Raw genomic sequence first — 23,877 nt, 5'->3', positions numbered from 1 at the left:
ACCTTTTCTCCCTCTTATCGTTTTTATGAGAACTATTATCATCATAGTGTGGGTTTCATTGATTATTATGAATACTAATGTGCTATTGGGCATTTTTAGTTCCTTCTTTTCACTTTTGATAAAACTGATATTAGTTAATTTGTTTTGCAAAGGTGTATGCAGGGATAAGTTTAATTAATTTTAGCAAGTTTTTTTTAGCACTGCAGCTAATACATCTTTTCTTTAGTGTTAATCATCAGTGTTATAAGTGCATTTCTCCAACTGGGCAAAGATATCCAAGCAAGTCTGTGAAGATATATCATAGCCTTGTGCAGCTATGGTCATTGCCCATTGTGACTATGATATTTCAGGAACTGTAGTCCCACAAAAGAACTTTTACATTTCTGATTATATCTAGGGCACAACCATTTCCTCCTCACAGCTCCACCTCAAAAGGAGAAGAAAAGAGGGATGTGTATGTTAAATCTGTCACAATAATCTGTGCTTTGGCATGATGTCCAAATGCAGCCAGTATCACTGAACAAAACTTCATTCCTAACGAAAACCACATTTTTTTACAAATATATTCTGATGTATATGGAATAAATAGAGATATTATTTATCCCATTTCATTGTGGAACTAGCATTCAACAGAGTGCCCAGCATCCTAATTTTACTTCACATTATGCTCATAAAAGAACATTCTATGTAATTCTCATCATCCCCAGATAATAAAAAATGGTGGAAGTTGTCATTTTGGTCTAGAGACTCAAACTAGATAAAAGTTAAAGAGCACTGGCCACCATGTTAAAAAATAGTTCTCCATCTATGGATTCAACACCCCTTTGAGACAAACAAGGCTGATGTGGCCCTCAATAAAAATGAGTTTGACACATCAGTTCTGCTTCTTATCTAGGATTCTTTAAAAGATAATTGTTTGTGACAGATGTAAACAGCTTCTAGCATCTTAGAGCCAGGCCTGTATCCAGGATTTTGATTTGGGGGGGGGGGGGCTGAGTCTGAGTGAAAGAGGGTCTACCCTAGCAAACCTTTTGTATTGTTACCCCAATACCCCCATGCGTATGAGATATATTGAGCATGGTGATCAGATCATGATATAAACATAACAGTTTAAATAATGTACCAGTAAGGCCTTTTCACAGACCAGCATGAGAATTTTGCTGAAGCCCCCAAAGCCCCCCCCCCCCCCGGGTTCATGCCTGCTTGGATCAAAATATGAACAAGAGAATGTATGTATTTTACTGGCATTAGCTTCTGGAATATGACGTATTATTTTAATCTATATAAATAAAAATGTAATGTTCATTTGTGGGATTAACATAACTCAAAAACCACTGGATGAATTAACACCAAATTTGGACACAATACACCTATCAGGCCAATGAGTGACCATAACTTGTAAAAACACTGAAAAACACAGCAGAAGAGACATAAAAAGCCAAATAACAATAGATTACACTGCATGCACAAAAAACAACATATATACACAAAAACACATATATACACATATACACAAGTATATATACATACAAACACATATACACAGAGTAGGCCACACCAATGCATGGCAGGCGACAGCTAGTATGAATATATAACCATACTGCACATGATATGCATATGTATATATAATATATGTACAAACATTGAGTAGATTTTCATGAAATAGGACATAGAGGGAAATCAGTCATACATTTTCCTTCAATACTTAATTCAATAAATAACATTCTTTCTTTTACAGGGTGACCCATATGTCTGATTTTCTCTAGAAGACTATAAGTTAATTTTATCATTACCACTATATCACTAATTCTATTTTAAAAAGTCTGAGAGAAGAGAAAGATTCCTTCAAAGGAAAATCAATGCTTATTTAGGCTGCCACCAGTAAATTAATGATCACTTGACATCATCATTATCTAACTCATTGTCAATAAAATGAAATTATATAAAATAAAATCTGTTAAGACTGAACCACATAAATTCTTTTAGACCACAATAAAAGTTCTACTCTTTGGCCATTTCCAAAATATATAGTGCCTTTCCCGTAGCAACACTTTCATTCAAAGAAACAAAACAATATCAAAACTCTTTTTTTTCTTTTGTCGTGGAAAAAGTTGGCATGATTCTACAAGAGTGTACATTATTTTATCCATATTGATATAATAATTATAGGTGCTTCAAATAGAGTGGATAGGCATGTAAATCGGAGGTCCTTCCACAACACAAATGTAGCATAGTGATTTCACTTTAACTGCCATGGTTTCATCCTATGGAATACTAAAATTTACAGGTTTTTTGGTGGTGGTGGTGGGGGGGGGGGAGGGGGTATTTAGAATGTTTGGACAGTGAGTTCTAGTGCCTTACAAACTACAAAATTCTGCAGAATAAAGCCATGACAGTGAAAGTGGAATGATGCATGTGTAATGTGGAAAAACCACAGATTTCCATTAAGATTCTAATGTGTTCGGAAATTTCAGAAACATTGTTCATGTTAATGTGCTCTTTCCTTGTGGTAAGAAACCAGACTTCCAAGGAAACATCTTGGTAATTCAATATAAATGATAAAGCCCACAAATTTCTGTAAGGTTAATCATAATCGGTTCATACAAGTTTGTTTTCTGCATGGTTCTTGACTGATTTGGGAATTCCCCAATTTTTCTGGCATCTCCTTTTAAAAACCATTTTTGAGAAAAGGGAACAACTGTCAAATGGAAAGTTTGAGTGACCACTTAAACTTGAAAATCTCCCATTGTAGTTTCTGTATAGATGTGGGGCAAGATAAATGTTTTAATTTCTTTTTAAATCATGTGCATAGCAACAAGTCTAATGTCAACATTTAAATCTGCAAATCTGGGGTGGGGAGTTCCAAGGACTTGGAGGCCATTTCCTAGCTCACAGAATAAAAAGGGGCCAAGAACATTGAAGAAGTCTTTGCTCCTCATGGTACTCTCCCAAGATGTAAGTGTAGATGAGTGAAAATAAATCTGGGAGATTCCTGACATTTTTCTACTTTCCCTTTAGTAACACACAAAAATTAAGCTAATCTGAGTCTATTTGGTGTGAAAGTTGAATAAACCTTATCTGGAAATAAAAAATAAAAAATGTTCCAGAATCCAAAATTATCCCCATGAGTGGCTGATTTTATGACACCTTTGCTTTCTCATGGTTCAATATGCACAAACTTTATTTCAAACACAAAATTACTACAAATATTGTGCATTAAATTTTCATTGTACATTGTGTATATGGTATGTATGTTTGGTATCTATAGTAGAGTGCAGAGCTGTCGGTGCTATATATGAGCTTATAGTAGGAAGCAGGAGAGAAACTATGCAAGTGAGGTTAAAAAAGGCAAAGAGCTACTTTTATTGTTGCAGGTAATACGTTTCAGATAAAAGCATATATTTTCAAAAGAAAGTTACCTAACTTTAGTCAAAGAGTTTCTAATGCTGATTTTCATGTCTCTGTAAGGTATCTTGAGGCAGGTTCCTATTCAAACAAAGGACTATAAAGACTTTTGAGAAGAAGAGTGGGGTGCATGCAGGAAGCAATAAGAGATTAAGTTATATAGATCTAAAAAAAATGGAGGTGAAAACTAGACAGAAGGCAAGCACCACAGGGTTCCCTCTGCCCTAATTGCTCCAAAAGTTTGATGCTTTTTCACTTCCAACAAAGATTTAGATCCCAGCTACAAGATATCTCATTACAAATATGCAAGTATTCCAAAATCTGGAGGAAAATAATCTGAAAACTTCTGGTTCGAAGCATTCCAAATAAGGAATACTCAACTTGCACCACCTCTAGCATCAGAGGTAACCTATCTCTGAATATTGTTCCCCAGTAACATCAATAAACATATGCTTCTGACTAGGTGCTTTTAATATGTGAATGCAACTAGAGGACTCAATAGATATTTGATTTGAACCCACTTTGTCTTTCTGTAAATGAGAATGAAGCAGTGTTCAGACTTCAGGTAAGGGTTAGGATACCTGGGAGTTTCTTAGGACCTTTCCAGACAGGCCTTATGTCCCAGGATCTGATCCCAGGTTTTCTGTTTTTCCCAGAGCATCTGGCAGTGTGGACTCATATAATCAAGTTTAAATTAGAAAACCTGGGATCAGATCCTGGGATATAGGACCTGTCTGGAAGGACCCTTATTCCCCCTGCCTAATGCACCTGGAAGCTGGTAGAGGAGGGCATTAATCAATAGCAAATAAAAGCATAACACTTTTTTTTGCAGACAATAGCATTTTTTTCTTTTCTTCTCTTTCCATTTAGCCCATGTCTTTCTGAATGAGTCTGAACATAATTACCCTGGTGTAGCCATGAACTACAGTTTAATTGTTCTTGTTGCTCTTGTTGAACTAGAGTTAAGTTGTCATTGCTGTTATTATTTCTGCTGCTATTTATGCCTTAGAAATGGTATCCTATTCACAATATTATTGTATGGCAGCTTTTTTGTGAGTGCTAGTTCCACTCTGAAGAAGAGACATTTAATAACAATACATTTTGATGGAAGCTTCATATGGTCAAGTACTGTGTGCATACCATATCTTTTCAAATTTATCCATGATTATTTGAAGTTTGTGTAGGATAATGCAGAAGTCCTTGGTTTTCTATAAGAGGTTGATAGGACACAATTGAGGAATTGTATAAAACATGTCTGCATTAGAAATATATCAATTGATGGATTTAAATGGTGGTTTGAGTTTACTTTATCTGGTGAATACTAGTATCCTCTGGCTTGTGGTGACTAAATGGAGAGGTGTAAAGAATTATTGACCCCACTATTGAAGATCAATGATAAATGTGTGCATAAAGAATTATATGATGGTTCTGAGAAATGACTGGAAGATCCTGAGGCTGTTTCCAAGCTGAGCAATTTCTTAAGATTACTGGCAATGGTAACCTATCAGGCTGTTTTCATTGGTCGTATGGTTCATTCTTCACACAGCATTTTCAGGATCTATAAATGGTTAAAACATTGAACTGGTTATCTAGCTCCTCAAGAAACAAAATGTAAGCACCCTATGCAAAAAGCACCCTATGCATATATACTGTCTCAAGCTATTAAAGAAAAGCTTGTGTGTGTATTGTTATATAATTAATTAACAGAAGTTCAGTACATGCAAATTGTATATTAAGAAGTAAATGTCAAATATGTATAAACTGAAAACAATGCTATATCTGGTATGTGGGTGTAATCTAGCGATTGAGAGGCTGGTCCCAAGCTTAACCAAAGGTTTACTTCCTCATCAAGGAAGGGGAGTCTGTATAGGAATTTCTGTGCTTAGCAGGGACTCCTTATGTTGCCATTAGCAAGTAGATGACTGCATTTCAAGTACTTGTGAAATATATGCTGTTGTCCAAGTATTGGGTACTTTGATTATGCTTTTCCTGCATGGCAGGGGGTTGGAGTATATGGCCTCTTTCAACTCTGTTATTCTATGGATCTGTGTATTTTTATATTACTGCCCTTCCTGAATTAACTCTGCTTTTCTTATTCATGATATAAAGAGTCTCTGCACACTCCGTGGCTGCTGCTGGGATCCTCAGAATGAAACATTCATCCCTTGGTGCTATTTTTCTAATAGTCATGGGTACAAAGCTGACGGAGGCCAAAAACAGACAAATACAGGTAGGAAAATAATTTGCTCTGGATATAATACATATGCTTCTTAAATGTTATGAAAACTAGGTGGTGTAGCTGTTAAAAATGCATAATATGATCGGAAATGCAAAACTTTTTTTTATTATTTGCCATTACTTTATATTGGATTGGAGCTCTCAGCTGGTGAGTTGAACTGGCATGGAATTTTTATGCATTTCTGGATTTTGTTATTTGACATACTTTCCCCTCAGAATTGGGTTTATATCACAGCATTTCCCCATTAAATGCATTGTTTGTGCATTTCTTTTCAATTTGCCAAAGCGGTTCACATTTCATGTGTGCATACTGTTTCATACATACCTTACAATACCACTAAACTGTAATATGATATAAATTTGTAAAGCAAGATGAATAGTGAGTCTTAAGGGATGCAAATCAATTGTTTTGGTCAAGTATTTAGAATCAAATGAAATTCTTTATTTCTACCATATTTCTCTTTTGACTTTAGTTTGGGAACATTAGGATGTTTTTAGTTCAAGGTATTGAAATCTATGCACCTATTGTAAAAAATTATGGAAGCACTTTAATCACTTTTCTTATTAAGGATTTGAAGTTAAACTAAAAAGATTGCCTGCACCATCCCTCTTTGGAGCTGATGTTGAAGAAGTTCTCCTCACTGCAGAATATCAGACAGCAAACCGCTTTCGGTTCAAGGTTAGATTATTTCTTAAAGCAGTAATCTTCAACTGGTGGGTCAGATCCAGCAACCTGATTTTGTTTGCGAAGGGGGAGGTCACTCAAACATTACTGATACCATATATGCATGTGGTAAAAATTGCATAACCCACGTTTGTCGTCATATGTGTATGTATTTCTTAAGGATGATAGAATATTTACACATGATGTGTGTATCACTTGAGATTTTCAGAGTAATCATATATTTTTAGGTATATAGATAAACATGTTAATCATTGTATGCAGAACTATAGTAGAAAATATATCTTAAGAATGAAATGTTCTGGACTGAGTATGCCAAAATACATAAAACAATATATTACAAATACATGAATAGCTTTGGATAGCCATCTTGAGAGAGCAGCTGGTGCACCTAAATCCAAGCAGCATTGATCACCTCTCCGTGGCTATGAGCTCCATAATTTTGACCTCCATATATATTTCCAAGATAAGATGTGATCTGGTGCCTTCGGGATATTTAGATCTCCCAGTATAAAGCAAGTTGATTAGGAAAAACCCTTTGAATTTATAATGAGATAATGAAATAAATAGAAACACAATTATTAGTGAATAAGTCAGAAGAATGCTCCATAAATTAGAAAAAGTGTGTGGATTGAACTACAGCAGGAGCGGGAAAATAAATAGAGAGCTTATGTATACAGTATCTAACCCGATTCATTATGTTCATTAAGTATGTAGCACAGTCAGAACTGATACAGGATACATCATGATAAGGGAAAGCTGATATATACAAAGCAGGGGTTAGCCCTGGGATCCCTATTCACTTCATTTTGTTTCATTTTTACAGATTACAGATCCTGCTCATAATAGATATGAAGTCCCACATGCCAATGTTAAACCTTTTGAAGGACCCAAAGCAACCAATCCAAGCTACAGGGTTGAAATTACTGACAGTCCTTTCAGCATCCAAGTGATTAGGAATATCAATAATAAAGTTCTGTAAGTTAACAATTTCATTTAATTATAAGTAACACTGAGGCTAATTATTTCTCAGTTGCTATCAAGTTTCTGAAAGAGAGACCTTCAAGAACCGTGTATAGCTCTTCTCTGTTCTTGCAAACTCAGGGCCATGGCTTCCTTGATTGAATCAAACCACCTGCAATATGTTCTTCCCCCTTTCATGCTTTCTTCAGCTCCATTGCTGTAGTATTTGACTTTCACTATGCTAAGCATTATATTATTTATGGATGAGTCAAGTTGTTTCATGATGCATCCAAATTACCATAGCCTATTGTTGTTGTTTTAAGCTTCCAGGGAGAGTTCAAGCTTGATTTGTTCTTAGAAAGCTTTGTACTCTCCCCGAGTACAACATTTCAAATGAGTAGTTTATCTTCTTAAACTCATATATAGAATTCAGAAGTACTGTGGCATAAATTATTCTGACTTTGGTATTTGGTGATAACATCTTTACACCTGTTGATCTTATCTAATTATTTCATATCTGCTCTACTGGATCTAGTATGCATTGTCCTTACATCACAGTTGATTCAACTACTATAGGACAGATGTTTAAAACCATTGCAATAGCTGGATAACAGCTGTATCCTTCTTGTCCAATGACATTATAACATGAAAGGCTTAGTGCTTTGATAGACAATGGAGAAATTACTATTCTCTTGATGATAACCTATAATGTAAAATCAAATGGGAAGGGAGAAGAAACAGCGAAAGAGAGAGTTCAAAACACAACTGGTTGCTTTTGCAGTCATTGTTATAGTGACAGGTAAAAGAATTCAAGGTGATAGTACTGAAACAAGCTATGCATTTGGAGGCAAGTATAGAAAACGGTTAACCAAGTCAGAAAAAAAGCTTATATAGCATCATTCGGAAATCAGGAGGACACTCTTAGTGCAAATGTACCATTATTTTCAAGAAGAATTAAATGAAAGCATTTCTTCTAAAAAAAGGCAGTTTTCAGTAGTTTTATCTGATTTTAAGAGAATAGAAGATGGTTTCAAATTCCGATCACTGCTCATAGAAAAGACACTCATCTTATTTCTGCTTTGATAGATATGATTGATTAGATACATTTTGTATTATTCGGTTGGGTGGATTTTATATTATTTATTCTGTATTAACTTTGGTTTGATGGGTGTTGTATTATTTCAAAATTACAAGCACTGCTTGGTAAAACTAACAGTGAAAGAAAAGAGAAAAATGTATGTAAACACAGTGTGGACTTTGAAATATCACTGAAGTCACTTTTGTTCTTCTACATAATATTATTTGTATCAATTTCCACATAATTTAAAGGAATTAGCCTCCCACAAGAAGCTATGGGCTAAGTTAACTGTTAGGTCAAAATAGAATAGACCTCCTGGATAAACAGAATGTATTAATTCAACAATCTTAAATTGCTCCAGTCCTTACCACACATATATTTTAATTGAACAGACTTTTCATTGAAAAGTTTACAAACACTGAAGAAATGTTCAGAAAAATGCAAACATCTAAAAATTGAATGCATAAAGAAATATTTGTTCCAAAATGTGTGCGAATAGGCTGTAGACAATGACTGGATGTGTGAAAACAATGCCTAGAATCTGAAAAATGTTTACAAAATCTGCATTTTTCTAAATTATGGAGGAAAACATACAGCATTTGAGACACATATGTCTAATTTTTTTTAATTCTTCTACATCAGAAAAAGGTAAAAGTTTCAGTGTATCTGTACAGGCAGTACCTAACTTACTGACATCCAATTTCCATCCAGCTTGTGCTTAAGAACGGTGTGAGACAACAGTGAGAAAAAAAATCTCCCCTAGGAAACTCACTCCTAGAAGAGTTATTATAGGGGAAAGGTGTTTCTACTAAAGTTTTATAACCAATCCTTATTTCCACAGCAGCCACATTTTTCAAAATCCAATTCTCACAGGGACAGAATGTGAGGTGAAACCTTTCAAACAGGGACACAGAAAGCAAAAGAAATGTTACAGGGATGTTAATCCTTCTCTATGCTATCCAAAACTTGTGCATGTGTGTATCAGTTCCAACTTACAAACAAATACAACTTAACAACAAACCTACAGAACCTATGTTGTTTGTAACCTGGGAACTGTCTGTATATTAAATTATCTATGGTATTGTCAGTATAGGAATCAATTGTGTACATTCAGACTAGTTCTTGGGACAAAAATGGAAAGCTGCACATTTCCTAAATTGACCTGAAATCCTTCTTATTGCTCTTAGCATTACAAACAAAAATATGCCCCTAACAAATACCTAGAATCACAAGAAACTTATTATGTTAAAGATACCAAATGATGATATTTCCCCGTAGAAATGTGTTGGAAAACACAGGGCTTGTATACATGGGCTCATTGTGCAGTTGCTCCTGGCTGTTTCTGTGACATTTTGCAATTTCCAATGGGGTAAACCAGATTAACATGGGTTCATTACATGTTAAGAAAAGATGGAAGATACTACAGAATTTGGCTCAAACCCTTCAACAATTTCATGCCTTTGGCATAGTGTGGGCACTAGAACTGGGTCTGTTTTGGAGTGGTCTGCTGCCCATATGTCCCATCAAAATTCTTTAATTTCCATTACAAGTGAAGAGTTTTTAAGAATATTATTTCCTTATTCATATATTTGCTTATATAGAAGTCTTCTGTGCAAAAACATGATGGCATTTTGTCACTGTTCCAACAGCTTTAACACCAGCATTGGACCACTTGTGTATGCCGACCAGTTCTTGCAACTCTCCATCAGACTGCCCAGTCAAAATGTTTATGGAATTGGAGAACATGTTCATAAACAGTATAGGCATGACTTTAACTGGAAAACATGGTCAATATTTACCCGGGATGCTGCACCTCTTGGAGTGAGTAACAAAATTGTATCATGCTATTAGCATGAAGCCATTTCATCTCAGTAGAATTGCATCTTCAACAAAAAAATGTGAAATGTAATTCCATTATTTCCTATTTAAGAAGGAAATGATTATTACTAACAGAAACTATTAACAATGCTGACTCTAGCTTTTCCTCAAATAGGTTATCTATTTGATGAGAAAGCTGAATTTCAAGTATTTCCTAGGGAGGTGGGAAGGGAGAGAAAGAATGGCCTTTGTCATGCCCCAACAGAGGCTTTTATTATTTTCTTTGTTAACTCTCGGTTATTCCCTTAGTTAAAATGGGTTTAATTGTTTTCTTTGGTTTTCTGTGGAAGGGAATCTTAGCTAGACCCTGTCCCTTTAAGCCACCCACCTCAAGGCAGAGATTGCAGTCTATTAGTCCTCCCCAGCATTGCTTTTGCAGCCATTTTAGTTATGGTGCCCAGAGTCTACAGGCTGTCACATATTCCACATTTAAGGTTTAAGAAGCTCCAGTTTAAAGTTTTTATTGTGAGTTGCTGTGAGCTTTCCAGGCTGTCTAGCCATGTTCCAGAAGCATTATTTCCTGACATTTCTCCCACATCTATGACAGGCACCCTCAGAGGTTGTGAGGTCTGTTGGAAACTAGGCAAGTGGAGTTTATATATCTGTGGAATGTCCAGGGTGGGAGAAAAAACTCTTGTCTGTTTGAGGCAAGTGTGAATGTTGTACTTGACCACCTTGATCAGCACTGAATGGCCTTGTAGCTTTAAAGCCGGCTGCTTACTGCCTGGGGAATCCTTTGTTAGGAGGTATGAGCTGGCTTTGATTGTTTCATGTCTGGAATTCCATTTTTTTAGTGTTACTCTTTATTTACTGTCATGAATGTTTAAATACTGGTAGTCAGATTTTGTTTATTTTCATGGTTTCCTTCTGTCTGTTGAAATTGTCCTTAAGTTTGTTTATTCCAGTGGCTTCTCTGTGTAGTCTGGCATGGTGATTGTTAGAGTGGTCCAGCATTTCTATGCTTTCAAATAATATGCTGTGTCCAAGTTGGTTGATCAAGTACTCTGTTATGGCTGACTTCACTGGTTGCATTAGTCTGCAATGCGTTTCATGTTCCTTGATTTGTGTTTGGGAACAGCGTTTGATGGTCCCTGTGTAGACTTGTCCACAGCTGCAACCAAACCAACTTCTTTACGAAATGTGGTGTTTTGGGTGGTGGGTGTTTTGACAAATTTGTGTGATGGAGGGGTAGTTCAGGGGGTCAAAATCTGGTTGTAAGTAGGGATTTTATGAAACCATTACAATATATGACCCTCTTAAAAAGATTTTGCACAGCCCTACTGGACACCCTGTAGGAGTAAAGGGAATTATAGACAAGGAGAACAACATACATATATTAGAAAAGGGTTTCCTGGAATTCTTTCACACTTTTTAAAATCCTGAGATATTCCATGAGTGCAATTTCAGGCAGCTTTTACAACAGAACTGATACTGTTATGACCCTACACATCTACATGGAAATCATGGTGTGCAGATGGTGCTGCATATGTTTAGGATGTAATTCTTCACTAATTTTGTTCCTGAATGAAGCAATACATAATTTAGCAATGTTCTTCCTGCTGAGATAAAGTCTTCAGAAACTGCAGGTTTTCAAAGACAATACACCATTTAAGGCTTATTTTTGCACAGTTTGGATATGTAATTTTTTCATGGTAAACCACAATCTTTGTCTGAAAATAATTTTTTACAGAATCATTCCTGAGCTGCAAAAATTCTTATTTGTCCAGCTTTCTTCTACATCAGGGTCTCAAACTCTTGAGAAACACATTGTTTGACTATTTTTCAGATATTGTCTTATATCTCTGCATATGGCGTTCTTTCTACCAAGTGCCAAGTGCTGATCAATCAGTCTGTTCTTGTGATGGGGTTCTACTGTGTTGTCAGGGACAAATGACATAACTTTTACCACCAGCTGGGACTTTCCAGCAACTCTTTCCTTCAGGCTTCTAACATGGGCCACTTACAGTAGACCAGTGGTTCCCAACCTATGGTTCACCAGGTTTTTCAGACTCCAGGTCCCACAATTCCTAACCCTTGTTAAGCTGGTTGGGAAGTCTGGGAGTTGAAGTCCAAAAAAAACAAAACCCGGAGGACCAAAGGTCGGAAACCACTTCCATAGACCATAGAAAACTTAGCTCCTCTGCTTTACTGTGCCAGAGGAAGTACAGTCTTAGAATGAACAGCTTATCTGTGACTCTTCTTTCCTCATAGTATTTCATATGCTGTAGTCCTCCTTATTACACTGAATGGTGTTTGATGGTGGGACCCCACAAGTGAATATAGATGGCCAAGGCATGGTATCATGATTACCTTCTTTCAAACAAAGACCACGCAAGTTAGGGAATTCTGAGGGTAGTTGGAGAAGTAATTTTTCCAAGCTGTGCATCATGTTAAGATAGCTTGTTACTCATCAATTGGAAGAAAAATATACAGCCTAGAGCACATGTGTCAAACATAAGTCGTGTAAGCCGATTCCAACCTGCCATATCATTTTATGTACCCCATGATGCTTTCAATGCAGGGAAAACATGTTTATTTATACAGTCTTACAATTACAAATGGTCCCTTGAAGGTAACCATAAGGCTGATGTGGCCCTTTGTGTACATCAGTTTGACATCCCTGGACTAGAGTGCTTCTATAGGAAATCTGATTTGCTATGTCTGTGAATTCAATTATGTTTGAGCGGAAGAACATTAAGTCATGTGAACCCCACTTGCACTCTATGCAGCTCACATTTAGGGTTACTAGTTTCTCATGAGTTAAGATAGGAACCAATAGTAAAATAATATAGTATTGATGTGAAAAAGGATCTTGTAGCACTTTAGAGACAAACTGCATGAACAAAGTTGGTAGCATAAGGTTTCGTAGGCTGTCTCCATATTGCTGAATTATTGCAGTTAAAGAATACATTAACTGTTCTGGGATTTGTGGTTTTGTGGGATATTTACCCTTTCTGTCAGAGAGCTCTGTTGCCACAACAAACTACAAATCCTAGGATAGCATAAGATGGATCCATGGCAGTTAAAGTGGTGTCAAACTGCTATAATTCAGCAGTAGGGATGGTCTGTATTTCTAAAGAAGCTTATGCTGCCAACTTTGTCTTTTTTTTTTTTAGTCTCTGAAATGTTACAGTATTTATTTGAACACTGATATTCCAGACTAACATGGCTGTGTCTTTGATAAATGTGTTAAGTCATGTGTGTTAAATATACACTCCTAAGTATAACAAATGAGAATTCAAGGGTAGCTTTGTTTAAAAAAAAGATTTGGGGCTTTTAATAATTGGATTTCATAGCTATGCACAATGTGACCATTAGAAATGTTTTTGAGGCAAACAGCCCCTTATACAACCTTATTTATTTATTTGGAAGTTTTCTATACCGGCCTTCTCACCTCAACGAGGGACTCAGGTCGGTTTACAACATATATGCAAATACAATAATATATAAGTACAACAGAGTGCAACATCATTACATATTAAAATAGTACAATAAAGTACAATAAAAACATCATCATCACAATTACCCAAGCCAAGTTGTCAATCCAGTCACAGTCATAGTCACAGTTCATCGTCCTCCTTCCTTGTGGATGGAGGTTATAGGTTATAGAGTCCTCGAATGCCACATTCCAGAGCCAGGTCTTTAGTAGTTTCCTGAAAGTCAAATCTGTAAACAAGGAGACTAAGTCAAGACAAATATAACTTAGCTTGATGTGTATTCATTTTTTGTAGTAAAGTGACTATGGCATGACACTCCACAGTCAGTAGTTTCTAATTATCTGTTATTATTTTTCCAATTACTTGCATTCCTGTTATTAATTACAGCTGAAATAAACAGGTCTCATAAAACTGAATACAGTAAACTGATTGTCATGGTCCAAATTCAAGGACACCTATGTCAACTGACGTATACAGCCTCAATTCTTATAGCAGGCCAAGAACTCATGCTGTATTATCAGACTATTGTTATTGGTTAGTGTTAGGGATGGAGGTAATGGTGCAAAATGTTTATTTTAACTTATTCTGCTTTAGTTCTTTGATTACTGACTAATTGTGAAGATGTATAAAATGACAAATAGAGGTGTCGAGTATTTCCATTTTGTACATTTTAATTTGCTGTTTATTTATTTATTTAAGGACATGCATAACCTTTATGGTGCTCAGACTTTCTTCTTGTGTCTGGAAGATGCCAGTGGACACTCCTTTGGTGTATTCTTGATGAACAGCAATGCCATGGGTAAAAAAAAAAAACATGCTATTTCTGATTATGGTGATGATCAGGTAGCTCTCTTAATTCTCCTCCCATTTATTTATATCCTGCCTTTTCCATGGGATTTGAATTCTAGGGGAAAAAACTTAATTTCAGAAGTTAACAGATTTAGATAGAATTTTGTTGTTGTTAACTACTGTCAAGTTGACTTATGGTAACCCTATCAATGAGAAAGCCCCTTCAAATATGAATACATGAGTAAAAACATACAGAAGTATTAAAATATAAGCAAAGAAAACTATATCAGTGAGAGAAATCTGAACAGATCTGTTAAACAAGTAAGAAATAAATATATTTAATACACTATTAAATATTATTTTCTTATGAATAGTCAATTCTCCAAATGGGAGAGCAGATCTAACCTCTCTAGGGGCAGTTCCAGACAGCGATAAAGTTTGCACTGACCCAGCTTTAAAAAACCCAGATTGGGGTGGACTGTAGTCTGCACACCAGCCTGGTAAACATGTTCTTTTGGGGCTGAGTGTCTAGATGCCCTCCCAGAACTTTCCTGGAGGACAGCGAGACACTCAGCAGCCCTCCCCAACCCCTCCAAACCCTTTAAAAATAAAATAACTTACCCAGCCGACATTAAAGTGCTGCTGGAGCTTTCCTGGTGCTTAGGAATGATGCACCAGGAGAAGGGAGACAGGAGCGATTCCCCCCCCCCCCCTTCTCCTGGTGAGTCATTCCTAAGCACCAGGAGGGCACCGGCAGTAGGAAAATGCTGCCCCTGTAAGTTATGTGTTTTAAATATGCTTTTGGGGGGGGGGTGGTTGAAGGGGTTGGTGCCCTCGCATTTTGATTCAGCCCAGAAAAATATGGGAGGGCTATCTCAGATGTCCAGGACTATTGAGGGGAAGTCCAGACAGTGTCCACAGTAGGTTTGACCTGTGTCTTTCAAGAAGGATGGATCTAACCCACTATAAAATTATCTCTGCACAAATCAGGGTTTTCCTGCTTTGTGCTGAATACATTTGATTTTGTATGGAGCGTCGTTTGGACGTTCCCCCTCTCCCCCTCAAATAATTGGGAGGGTGTGCATTTTGTGCCCTGTCTAAATGGGCCCTAGGAAGGGATTTCCAGAGATCAGGAGCAGTCTCTGAGGCCTCTTCTACACTGTCATATAATTCAATATCTAATTCCAGATTATACTATTTGGATTATATGACAGTGTAAACTCATATAATCCAGTTCAAAGCAGATAATTTGGAATCAGATATTGGATTATATGGCAGTCTAGATCCAGCATGAGGGCCTTAATAGTGTTGTGATCTTTAACAAAGCCTCATGGTTTCTCCCTTTTTTCCTACTTCTTCTCTTTCTCTTCTTTTTGCATGCAATAAATCCACATACCAACTGCTATGAGTCACCAATATGCTATACACCTAGCATTTGGGTTTGTTTTTTAAAAAAAAAGATTATATACTAAGTGAGCTATTTTCTTGTGAAAACCTTTTTGCTTTGTAGCAGCATTCAGCTGCTGTATATGCAATCCTACTGCTAAGAAGTGGTTTGCATGTGCACTAAAAAGCTGCTTCAGAGAACTGAGAAACCCTTCAGAGATACATCATATCTATCTAGGTAGGGCTACCTAATTTTTAAAACTGGAGATTGCTCACGTGCATATACTGGCCTATATCCCAGGATCTGGTCCCAAATTATCTGCTTTGAACTAGATTATATGAGTCTACACTGTGATATAATCCAGTTCAAAGAAGATAATCTGGATTTTATATGGCAATGTAGAAGGGGCCTCAAAGTTAACCATTAAGCCCTTTTACACAGCCAATATCATTATGGCTCATACTACAAAGGAATAACACAACATGTGCTTTGTGTCATGTGAATTTGTTACATATGAAATTCTAATTAGTATAAATCCAGCAATGATTCAAGACCATGGATAGCTTGGTCTTTTCAGGATGCTGTGTAATTCATCTCATGTACCAAGATACTGTTCTATAGATCAAAGTAATTTTCTATAGGGATCAACAGAGACTCACATTATATAATGAAAAATAAAATGCATGCAGGTTTGTACTCGTACATCTCTTTATACCAGCTGTGAACTTCTAGATTACTAGGACTCACGTTGGTAGCAACATGCTTGGAAATTATAATGCAACAGCAGAAAAACCCCACAGGAATGATTTCTTTTTTCCACAATGTCAGTTGGCTGTGGTGAACTATGTTGAACATGCCCTTGTGTTTCATTAATGTTAAGATATTTCTTCTGACAGATTTTGCTCTCCAACCTGCCCCAGCAGTTACATACAGAACAATTGGTGGAATTCTAGATTTCTACATATTATTGGGAAACACTCCAGAACAGGTTGTCCAAGAATATCTAGAGGTATGTTTTTGCTTTCAATATCTTGTGGATATAAATAACCCATGGCCCTGTTAACAATTAGTACTTCTATGTTACAATCTTATAGTACTAATGTTACTATGATCAAACAACAAGTTAACCATTCGTTTGATACACATATCTTTTATTTCAGTCTAGATACTTTGCAGGAAACGTTTTCATGTCTAGTAAATACTTTCAGTTCTTTTTTTTAAGATGAAAGGAAGCAATGAAGCATAGATTTGGAAACATTACAAATGATTTACTCATTGACTTTTCCTTTGCTTTTAAGTCTTATACATTGCTTAGTTTTCCCTTTTAGTTATTCATCTTTAATTTAGTTTATTATTTATAATTAAAAATAATTTTTCATTCTTTAATGGTTCACACGTCCAAATTAGGGAAGAACAGTCCTTATTGAGACAGACTCTTCCATTCCAAAAACCAGCCATTGTTTTTGTTCAGCCTTTGAGTTAATACAGACAGACTGATTTATCATGTACCAAAGCCCACATATACTTTCATGTTATTTTAAATGTGTATAAAATGCCTATTTGTACAGAGTTATTTTTATGTACAATAAAATGTTATTTTGTGTTATATGTAAACATGTTGGTTTTTACTCTGGTGGTTTATAAACATAGAATACAATAATTTATTAAAATGAAATATCCCAAACACTGGCTAACTATTCCTTATCCAGAATTCCAAAATCTGACATACTTCAGAATCTTAAAATGTCCATATGATTGATTGAAATAATGATACCTTGGGTTTGTGATGGTTTATTGTACAAAAACTTTGTTTCATGCACAAAATTAGGAAATTAAAATATTGTGTATACAATTGTCTTCAGACTATGCATATAAGGTATATACGAAACATGCATGAATGTCATGTTTAGGCCTAGATACTGTCCCCAAGATTTCTCATTCTATAGCCAAAATATAGTACACTTCTGATCCCAAACATTTTGAATAAGGATACTTAGCCTGTAGTTCAAAATAAGTTTTCTAGAGACCTCCTTGAATGGGGAGGGATTTTGAGATGTCCTGAGCCAACTTTTTAACAGGTCCAGATATTTACCTAGAGACAAATTGGTAGACACCGTAGCTGGTAAAGAAGTGAGTCATGCAATTCAGTCCAGTGGTTCTAGACAACACACTGGCAACAACATTGTTTTTAAAACAATAGGAGTGTCCAAACTATGTTTAAAGACAGTTTTATGTAGTACATATCTGCTTTTAGAAGTCCAGTTGACAAACTGAAATTGGGTAAGGATCCATAATGGTTGCCACTATCTCTTGAAAATCTAAGGATAAAGCCATAAAAAATGGGCCTAGAAATTCTGCTTCATAGAGATGCCACCTTTTCCAGATAAAGCTGTAATTCCACTACTACATCATCGTGTCCCCAATTAATACCTCCAGTTTATCTAGGTCTGCTTTACATTACTTCATCATAATTCAGCCCAAAAGTACCACCAAATGCACAGCATCCACAAGATGGATTGATTTAAACGAGAAACTTAGTTAGACACTGTCCTAGCTTAAGATGATATGCCTGGAATAAAATTAAAATTGTAAGAATGTGGTTGTTCAGTACTATTTATTACTCCACAATGAAGCCAAAATATAGGCCTATAGTTCACAAGATTCAGATTCTTCATTCCAAACCAATTATAGTAGTTTTGGTGTTCTTAAAATGCTGGGAATGACACATTTAGGGGGAAATACACTCCATAGACAATAATTAGGTGTAATTTTCTGTGGAGAGATTATTTAGAAGCTACCATTTCTTTGGAAAGAATAATACCTCATGCCAAATTTAGAGGTTTACCTATACCTTTGACCTTCTCCCACATGTTTTATTTCTCTAAAAAATAAGGTGAAGCAAAAGTATAATAACTAATTAGTTTCTTTTTATGCAACAAATTTACAGCTGATAGGACTTCCATGGATGCCATCATATTGGAATCTTGGATTTCAGATCTCTCGCTGGGATTATGCTGATCTTGATGATGTAAAAGCCACAGTGGAAAGGAATAGGGCAGCTGGAATACCTTATGTAAGTATAGTGCAATATTTTAAATCTTTGTCTTCTTCCATTGTTACCTGATACAAAAAGAATTCCCATGGTGTTAAAAAAAGAAAATAGAAGAACAAGAAAACATTTTTTCTTAATCTAAAATCGAAAGATAGAAAAAAAATGGTGTACAGTGTTTTTTTAAAAAAAAATAGATAGAAAAGTTGAGAAATGGAAAATTGAAAACCCTAACACCTCCTAATATGTCTCTGCTGTCTTCGTGATAATAATTTTAAAAATATGCTTTTTGACATAAATCTTCTTATCTCTGGTAAATTAACTTTCCAGGATCCCTTGGATATTAGTGTCACTAAATTCTCTATTTTTAATAGATAATTCTCTATTTTTAATTTTTAATTCTCTATTCCTACACCCCTGTACTATGGATTTTCCCTTAATGCTGTAAAAACACAATCTTTTCATTTTATTTTCTTCTTTAAAATAGTTAATAAAAGGCTGAAATTCTTCATATATGGAAGGATCTGGTGACTGTATAACCTAGTCAGTTTGTCCAATTCTGTCATGGCCAACATTTCTGTAATCCATACATCTTGGGTGGGAATTTCTTCTAGTTTTCAGTAGTAAGCATAAACAATCGTTGTTGCAGTTACCATTTATAAAAAAGTATCAGATTTTTTTAATGGTGTTAATATTAGAAATGCTCTAATACTACTGTAATTTTAAAGATGTTTCCAGTGTTCTTATGAATTATGATCCATTATTGTAACTTTAGGACATGTCCACCATATATGGCGAAAAGTTCCTCAATTTTGATGACATTTCCAACAAACATTTTAAAAAATGTTCCATCTTTGCTAATCTTTCTGGTGTTATGAACCATTTATACATCATCTTGCAGGAATTTTCTCTTATGACCTCATCACATGGGCTTTCAGCCCTGTCCTAGGACACTACTGAGAAGCAGCCAGGATGGAGCCTGCTGGAGCACATTACATGATGTAGGGTTTCTTCTGACAGGGCTCTCTGCCAGCTCCGAACATGCTGTGCCTTGGCAGTGTGCTAAGCAGCAGTTGTGATAACATGGGTCATCAAACCAGGATCAATCCAGGGATGGACAGATTTCAGTGTATGCTGGTAAAAGGGTGAGGCAGGGGGCCATGATTTACCCATTGCCTCATGGATTTGCCACGTTGCCCCTTGGATGCCCTGTTGTTCCCCAGCTTAAGGAACTCCATGGAATGGGTCCTTAGTCTATAACATCTTATAAATTTAATCTTTGTAGTGTGAGTTATTGAAGGTAGAAATCTAGGGATAAAGCCAAAAAAATTGGGTCTAGAAATACAGTTTAGGGTGGCTGGGTGGATATAAAATAGATGTGCATGAATGAAATATGGTAATAAGATTGGCTTATTACAATATCAATGGAGGTTGGCTGGAGTTTTCTTGAGAAGATTATCTCATACTAAATATGAATCCATGAACTATAATTGTGGGGACACTATCATTGAATTGATTTGTTCTATATTTGTATGCACAAGAATGTTTAATTGGATCCTACCATAGAAAAGCAATTCCCCATTCACTAGGGGCATGCATAGAATGGAGTGAAAATCAGAAATGAGGGCACATTCACCGGTATCACACTAGAGCTTAAATAATAGAGAAAGAGTATGCATCCCATCAGAAATCCTGTGGCTGCCTCCTGTAGAAATCTGGGGCTTGCAGTTTAGGGGAGGAGACATTAAAATGCTCAGCCAGAGAGGTTTTGTGCCTCATTAAACTACAAGCCACAGAATTCTGCAGGAGGCAGCCATGAGATTCCAGATGGGATGAATACACTTTGCCTACTCTTTGGATTCCAGATATTGGTCTGCCAAGTGCTGTGATATCTTTCCTCTGATGTTTGGGCTTGATGTTTCCAGAATTTGTAGGTCCAATGATCATGCAGTTAATTAATCTATATAAATAATCATAGGATTAATATTAGCGGATAGGTAGCATATATAATGGCTGATCATGGGTTAATAGCATGAATGTATTATTTTAATAACCTGGGATGACTGAGATCATTTCGAATCTTGATTTTTTGAATTGTCGAAGGTGACAAATGGTGTTTTCTTTAACTGGAATTTAAATGCACTAGGCTGGCCTTTCCAGAATTATAATAAAAGTTTTCTAAAGACTTAAACTAAAAATGTGTAGAAAATAAAATTAAAGATTGTATTGTATAAGGAGATTCTCTTCGCTGGAGGTTGAAGAACTAAAATAAGATCTAGTACCAAATTTTGTTACACCTGGGAATCTTTATTTCACTTATTGCAAAGAACAGCTGTCTATACTAAAAGTCAATTTTATCTGATAATGAAAAGGTATATTATTGCTACTATTAATGATGTTGGTATGTGGGAAACCAATTTCTATGGAAACTTAATGGAAGGTGATGCTTGTGATTCTTATTTTTATTTATTTATTTATTGCTTTTTAGAGTCCAGTTTTCATCAAACCCTTTAACTTTTTCATATATTAATGTGAAATTGCATAAAATATAGACATAGCACATGTTACCATGGTAATGGAAGATGAAGAAATAAATTATGCAACACACAGCAAATGTGGCTTTACATGCATGAAACTGCACAGTTAAAATGTATTTCAGAATTAATTTACCATTGTAAAGAAGGGGTGAGAATGATGTAGTAAAGCGGCCTTTATCACATATGTTCTCAAGATGGGATTGAGAGATCAGACCATTGAATATCATGGCTCCAATTGTTTGACTGTGGTTGAAACATTGAGAGTTGATTTTTTGCCGAAGTGCTCTTTCTTTTAGACTATTCTGTGTGTCACATTCATGAGTCATTTACACAGTGATATAAACTAGATTATGAAACCAGATTTACTGCTAATTGTAACCCTAACTAAAGACAATCCTAACTAGTATTAGTGCAGAAGTAATCGTTTCTTTTAGATATTAAGTTACACTGAAAAAAAACCCCCACTTTTCTCCTCTAAGTTTTTTTTTATAAATAATTATTCTTCACAGTAAGCTAGGCTAATGTATAGCCTAGCTTACATTAGCCAAGGCCACAACATGTGTAGCTAAGGATGCTTCTATACTGTAAAATTAATGCAGTTTGACTCCACTATAACTGCTATGGTTCAATGCTCTTGATTCATACCAGTTGTAGTTTTAAAGGTTTTAGCATTCTCTGCGAAGGAATGCTGGTGCCTCACCAAACTACAAATCCCAGGAATCCATAGCAGTTAAAGTGATATCAAACTGACTTAATTCTAGAGCAGAGTTTCTCCTTCAGACATTTTGGACTTCAGCTCTCATAATTCCTAACAGCTGGTAAAATGGCTGAAATTTCCTGGGAGCTGAAGTTCAAAACACATGGAGGAGCACAGTTTGTGAACCAGCCAGTAATAGAGTATAGATACACCTAAAGTGGGAATTTGGACATAAATTTAGGCCCTTTCTAAACTGCCATACAATCCAGATTATCTTCTTTGAACTGGATTATGTGGCAGCGTAGACTCATATAATCCAGTTCAAATAATGTAGATGATCTGCTTTGAAAAAATGGATTATATGCCCGTGTAGGGCCATAGTATAATATGCTAGTGAGTCTGCTAAATGAAAGATGGTAAGGAGAAGGAGAAGAGCATGACATAAAGTAGAAAGGGTGAAGAAAGGGAGTAATCTCTGATCTCTTGTAAAATTTGAAGGAGGGCCGATGAGGGGAGGCTCAACCTTAAATAGCCTGCCGCTAAATTCCCCTTCCCTTCAGCACCATAGGCTTTGCCTGCTGGCTGCAGGTGTGGCAAGTATGGTTAAGAAATTGAAATATTTATGCTAGTGCCAGTGTAGATGAAAATAATATTTAATCAGTATGTCTTGATGTACAGTATATGTGAGCAGCACTTGGTGCCTTGTTTGGTTTTGTCAAATATCTTCTTATAAGGTGCACTATTTTGTTGAAATTCTTTTACTCTATGGGAGGACAGTACTTTTAAAAAGAACCCAATATGAATAAAAGTAGAACAATGTGGAAGGTTGAATGCTTTTAATATGCAGATTGCTCTTATTTTTCCTTTAGGATATTCAATACACTGATATTGACTACATGGAAGATGCCAAAGCTTTTACCTATGACAAAATAAAATTTGCAGGCCTTCCTGAGTTTGCTCAAGACCTTCATGACCATGGACAGAAATACATCATAATATTGGTAATTCCAATGCAGTGTAATGATTTTGTATACTGAAGAGGAAAACATAGAAATTTTGTTTTACCTCATTGTGCTTTCAATTACCAAGTAGTTTTGCACTTTACTGTTACAAATTTTTAATGTGCTTATTTACTAGATGTGGTGATAAGACCAAAAATCAGGATGGTCTCATGAACCAAATCCAAGACATTTAGAGAACAGATAGTTTTTTGGGATTGCCTGTCATAAATCATATATCCTGTAATCATTATATCCCTACCATCTACCTTTTTGTGTGTGTCAGGAGCAACTTGGGAAACTGCAAGTAGCTTCTTGTGTGAGAGAATTGGCCATCTGCAAGGATGTTGCCCAGGGGATGCCTGCATGTTTGATGTTTTACCATCCTTATGGAAGGCTTCTCTCATGTCTCTGCATGGGGACCTGGAGCTGACAGAGGGAGCTCAACCTGCGCTCCCCAGATTTGAACCACTGAGCTATCGGTCAACAGTCCTGCCGGCACAAGCGTTTAAACCATTGCACCACTGGGGGCTTGCACCATCTACTATCTCTACACATACACACACATGCAGAGTGAGACACACATGCTGGGCCACAGGATGCTATATGCTTACAAAGCAGTAGTTGGGATGTTTTGATCCCCAGATTTTGTTGCAACGGCCACCCTTCTGAGTTACCATAAGCAACAGTAAGTAGATCAATGGAAGTTATAGGGGCCATCCAGACAGGTGTACCTTCC

General features: G+C 36.1%; 1 protein-coding gene across 1 annotated transcript in view; it reads left to right on the top strand.

Annotated features, from left to right (window-relative positions):
• The window catches only part of SI (sucrase-isomaltase), a 182,956-nt gene that overhangs the window by 62,872 nt on the left and 96,207 nt on the right, over positions 1 to 23,877 (top strand). Inside the window, exons 4-11 of the mRNA XM_060767585.2 lie at positions 5,515 to 5,635; positions 6,213 to 6,322; positions 7,152 to 7,303; positions 10,016 to 10,187; positions 14,381 to 14,480; positions 16,754 to 16,866; positions 18,805 to 18,930; positions 23,010 to 23,141. Of these exons, the coding sequence (XP_060623568.2) occupies positions 5,515 to 5,635; positions 6,213 to 6,322; positions 7,152 to 7,303; positions 10,016 to 10,187; positions 14,381 to 14,480; positions 16,754 to 16,866; positions 18,805 to 18,930; positions 23,010 to 23,141 (1,026 nt within the window). The remainder of the gene's footprint in view (positions 1 to 5,514; positions 5,636 to 6,212; positions 6,323 to 7,151; positions 7,304 to 10,015; positions 10,188 to 14,380; positions 14,481 to 16,753; positions 16,867 to 18,804; positions 18,931 to 23,009; positions 23,142 to 23,877) is intronic.

The sequence above is a fragment of the Anolis sagrei genome, chromosome 3 (genome assembly GCF_037176765.1).
Source record: "Anolis sagrei isolate rAnoSag1 chromosome 3, rAnoSag1.mat, whole genome shotgun sequence".
Classification (NCBI taxonomy): Eukaryota; Metazoa; Chordata; class Lepidosauria; order Squamata; family Dactyloidae; genus Anolis; species Anolis sagrei.
This window is presented reverse-complemented; position numbering and strand designations above follow the sequence as displayed.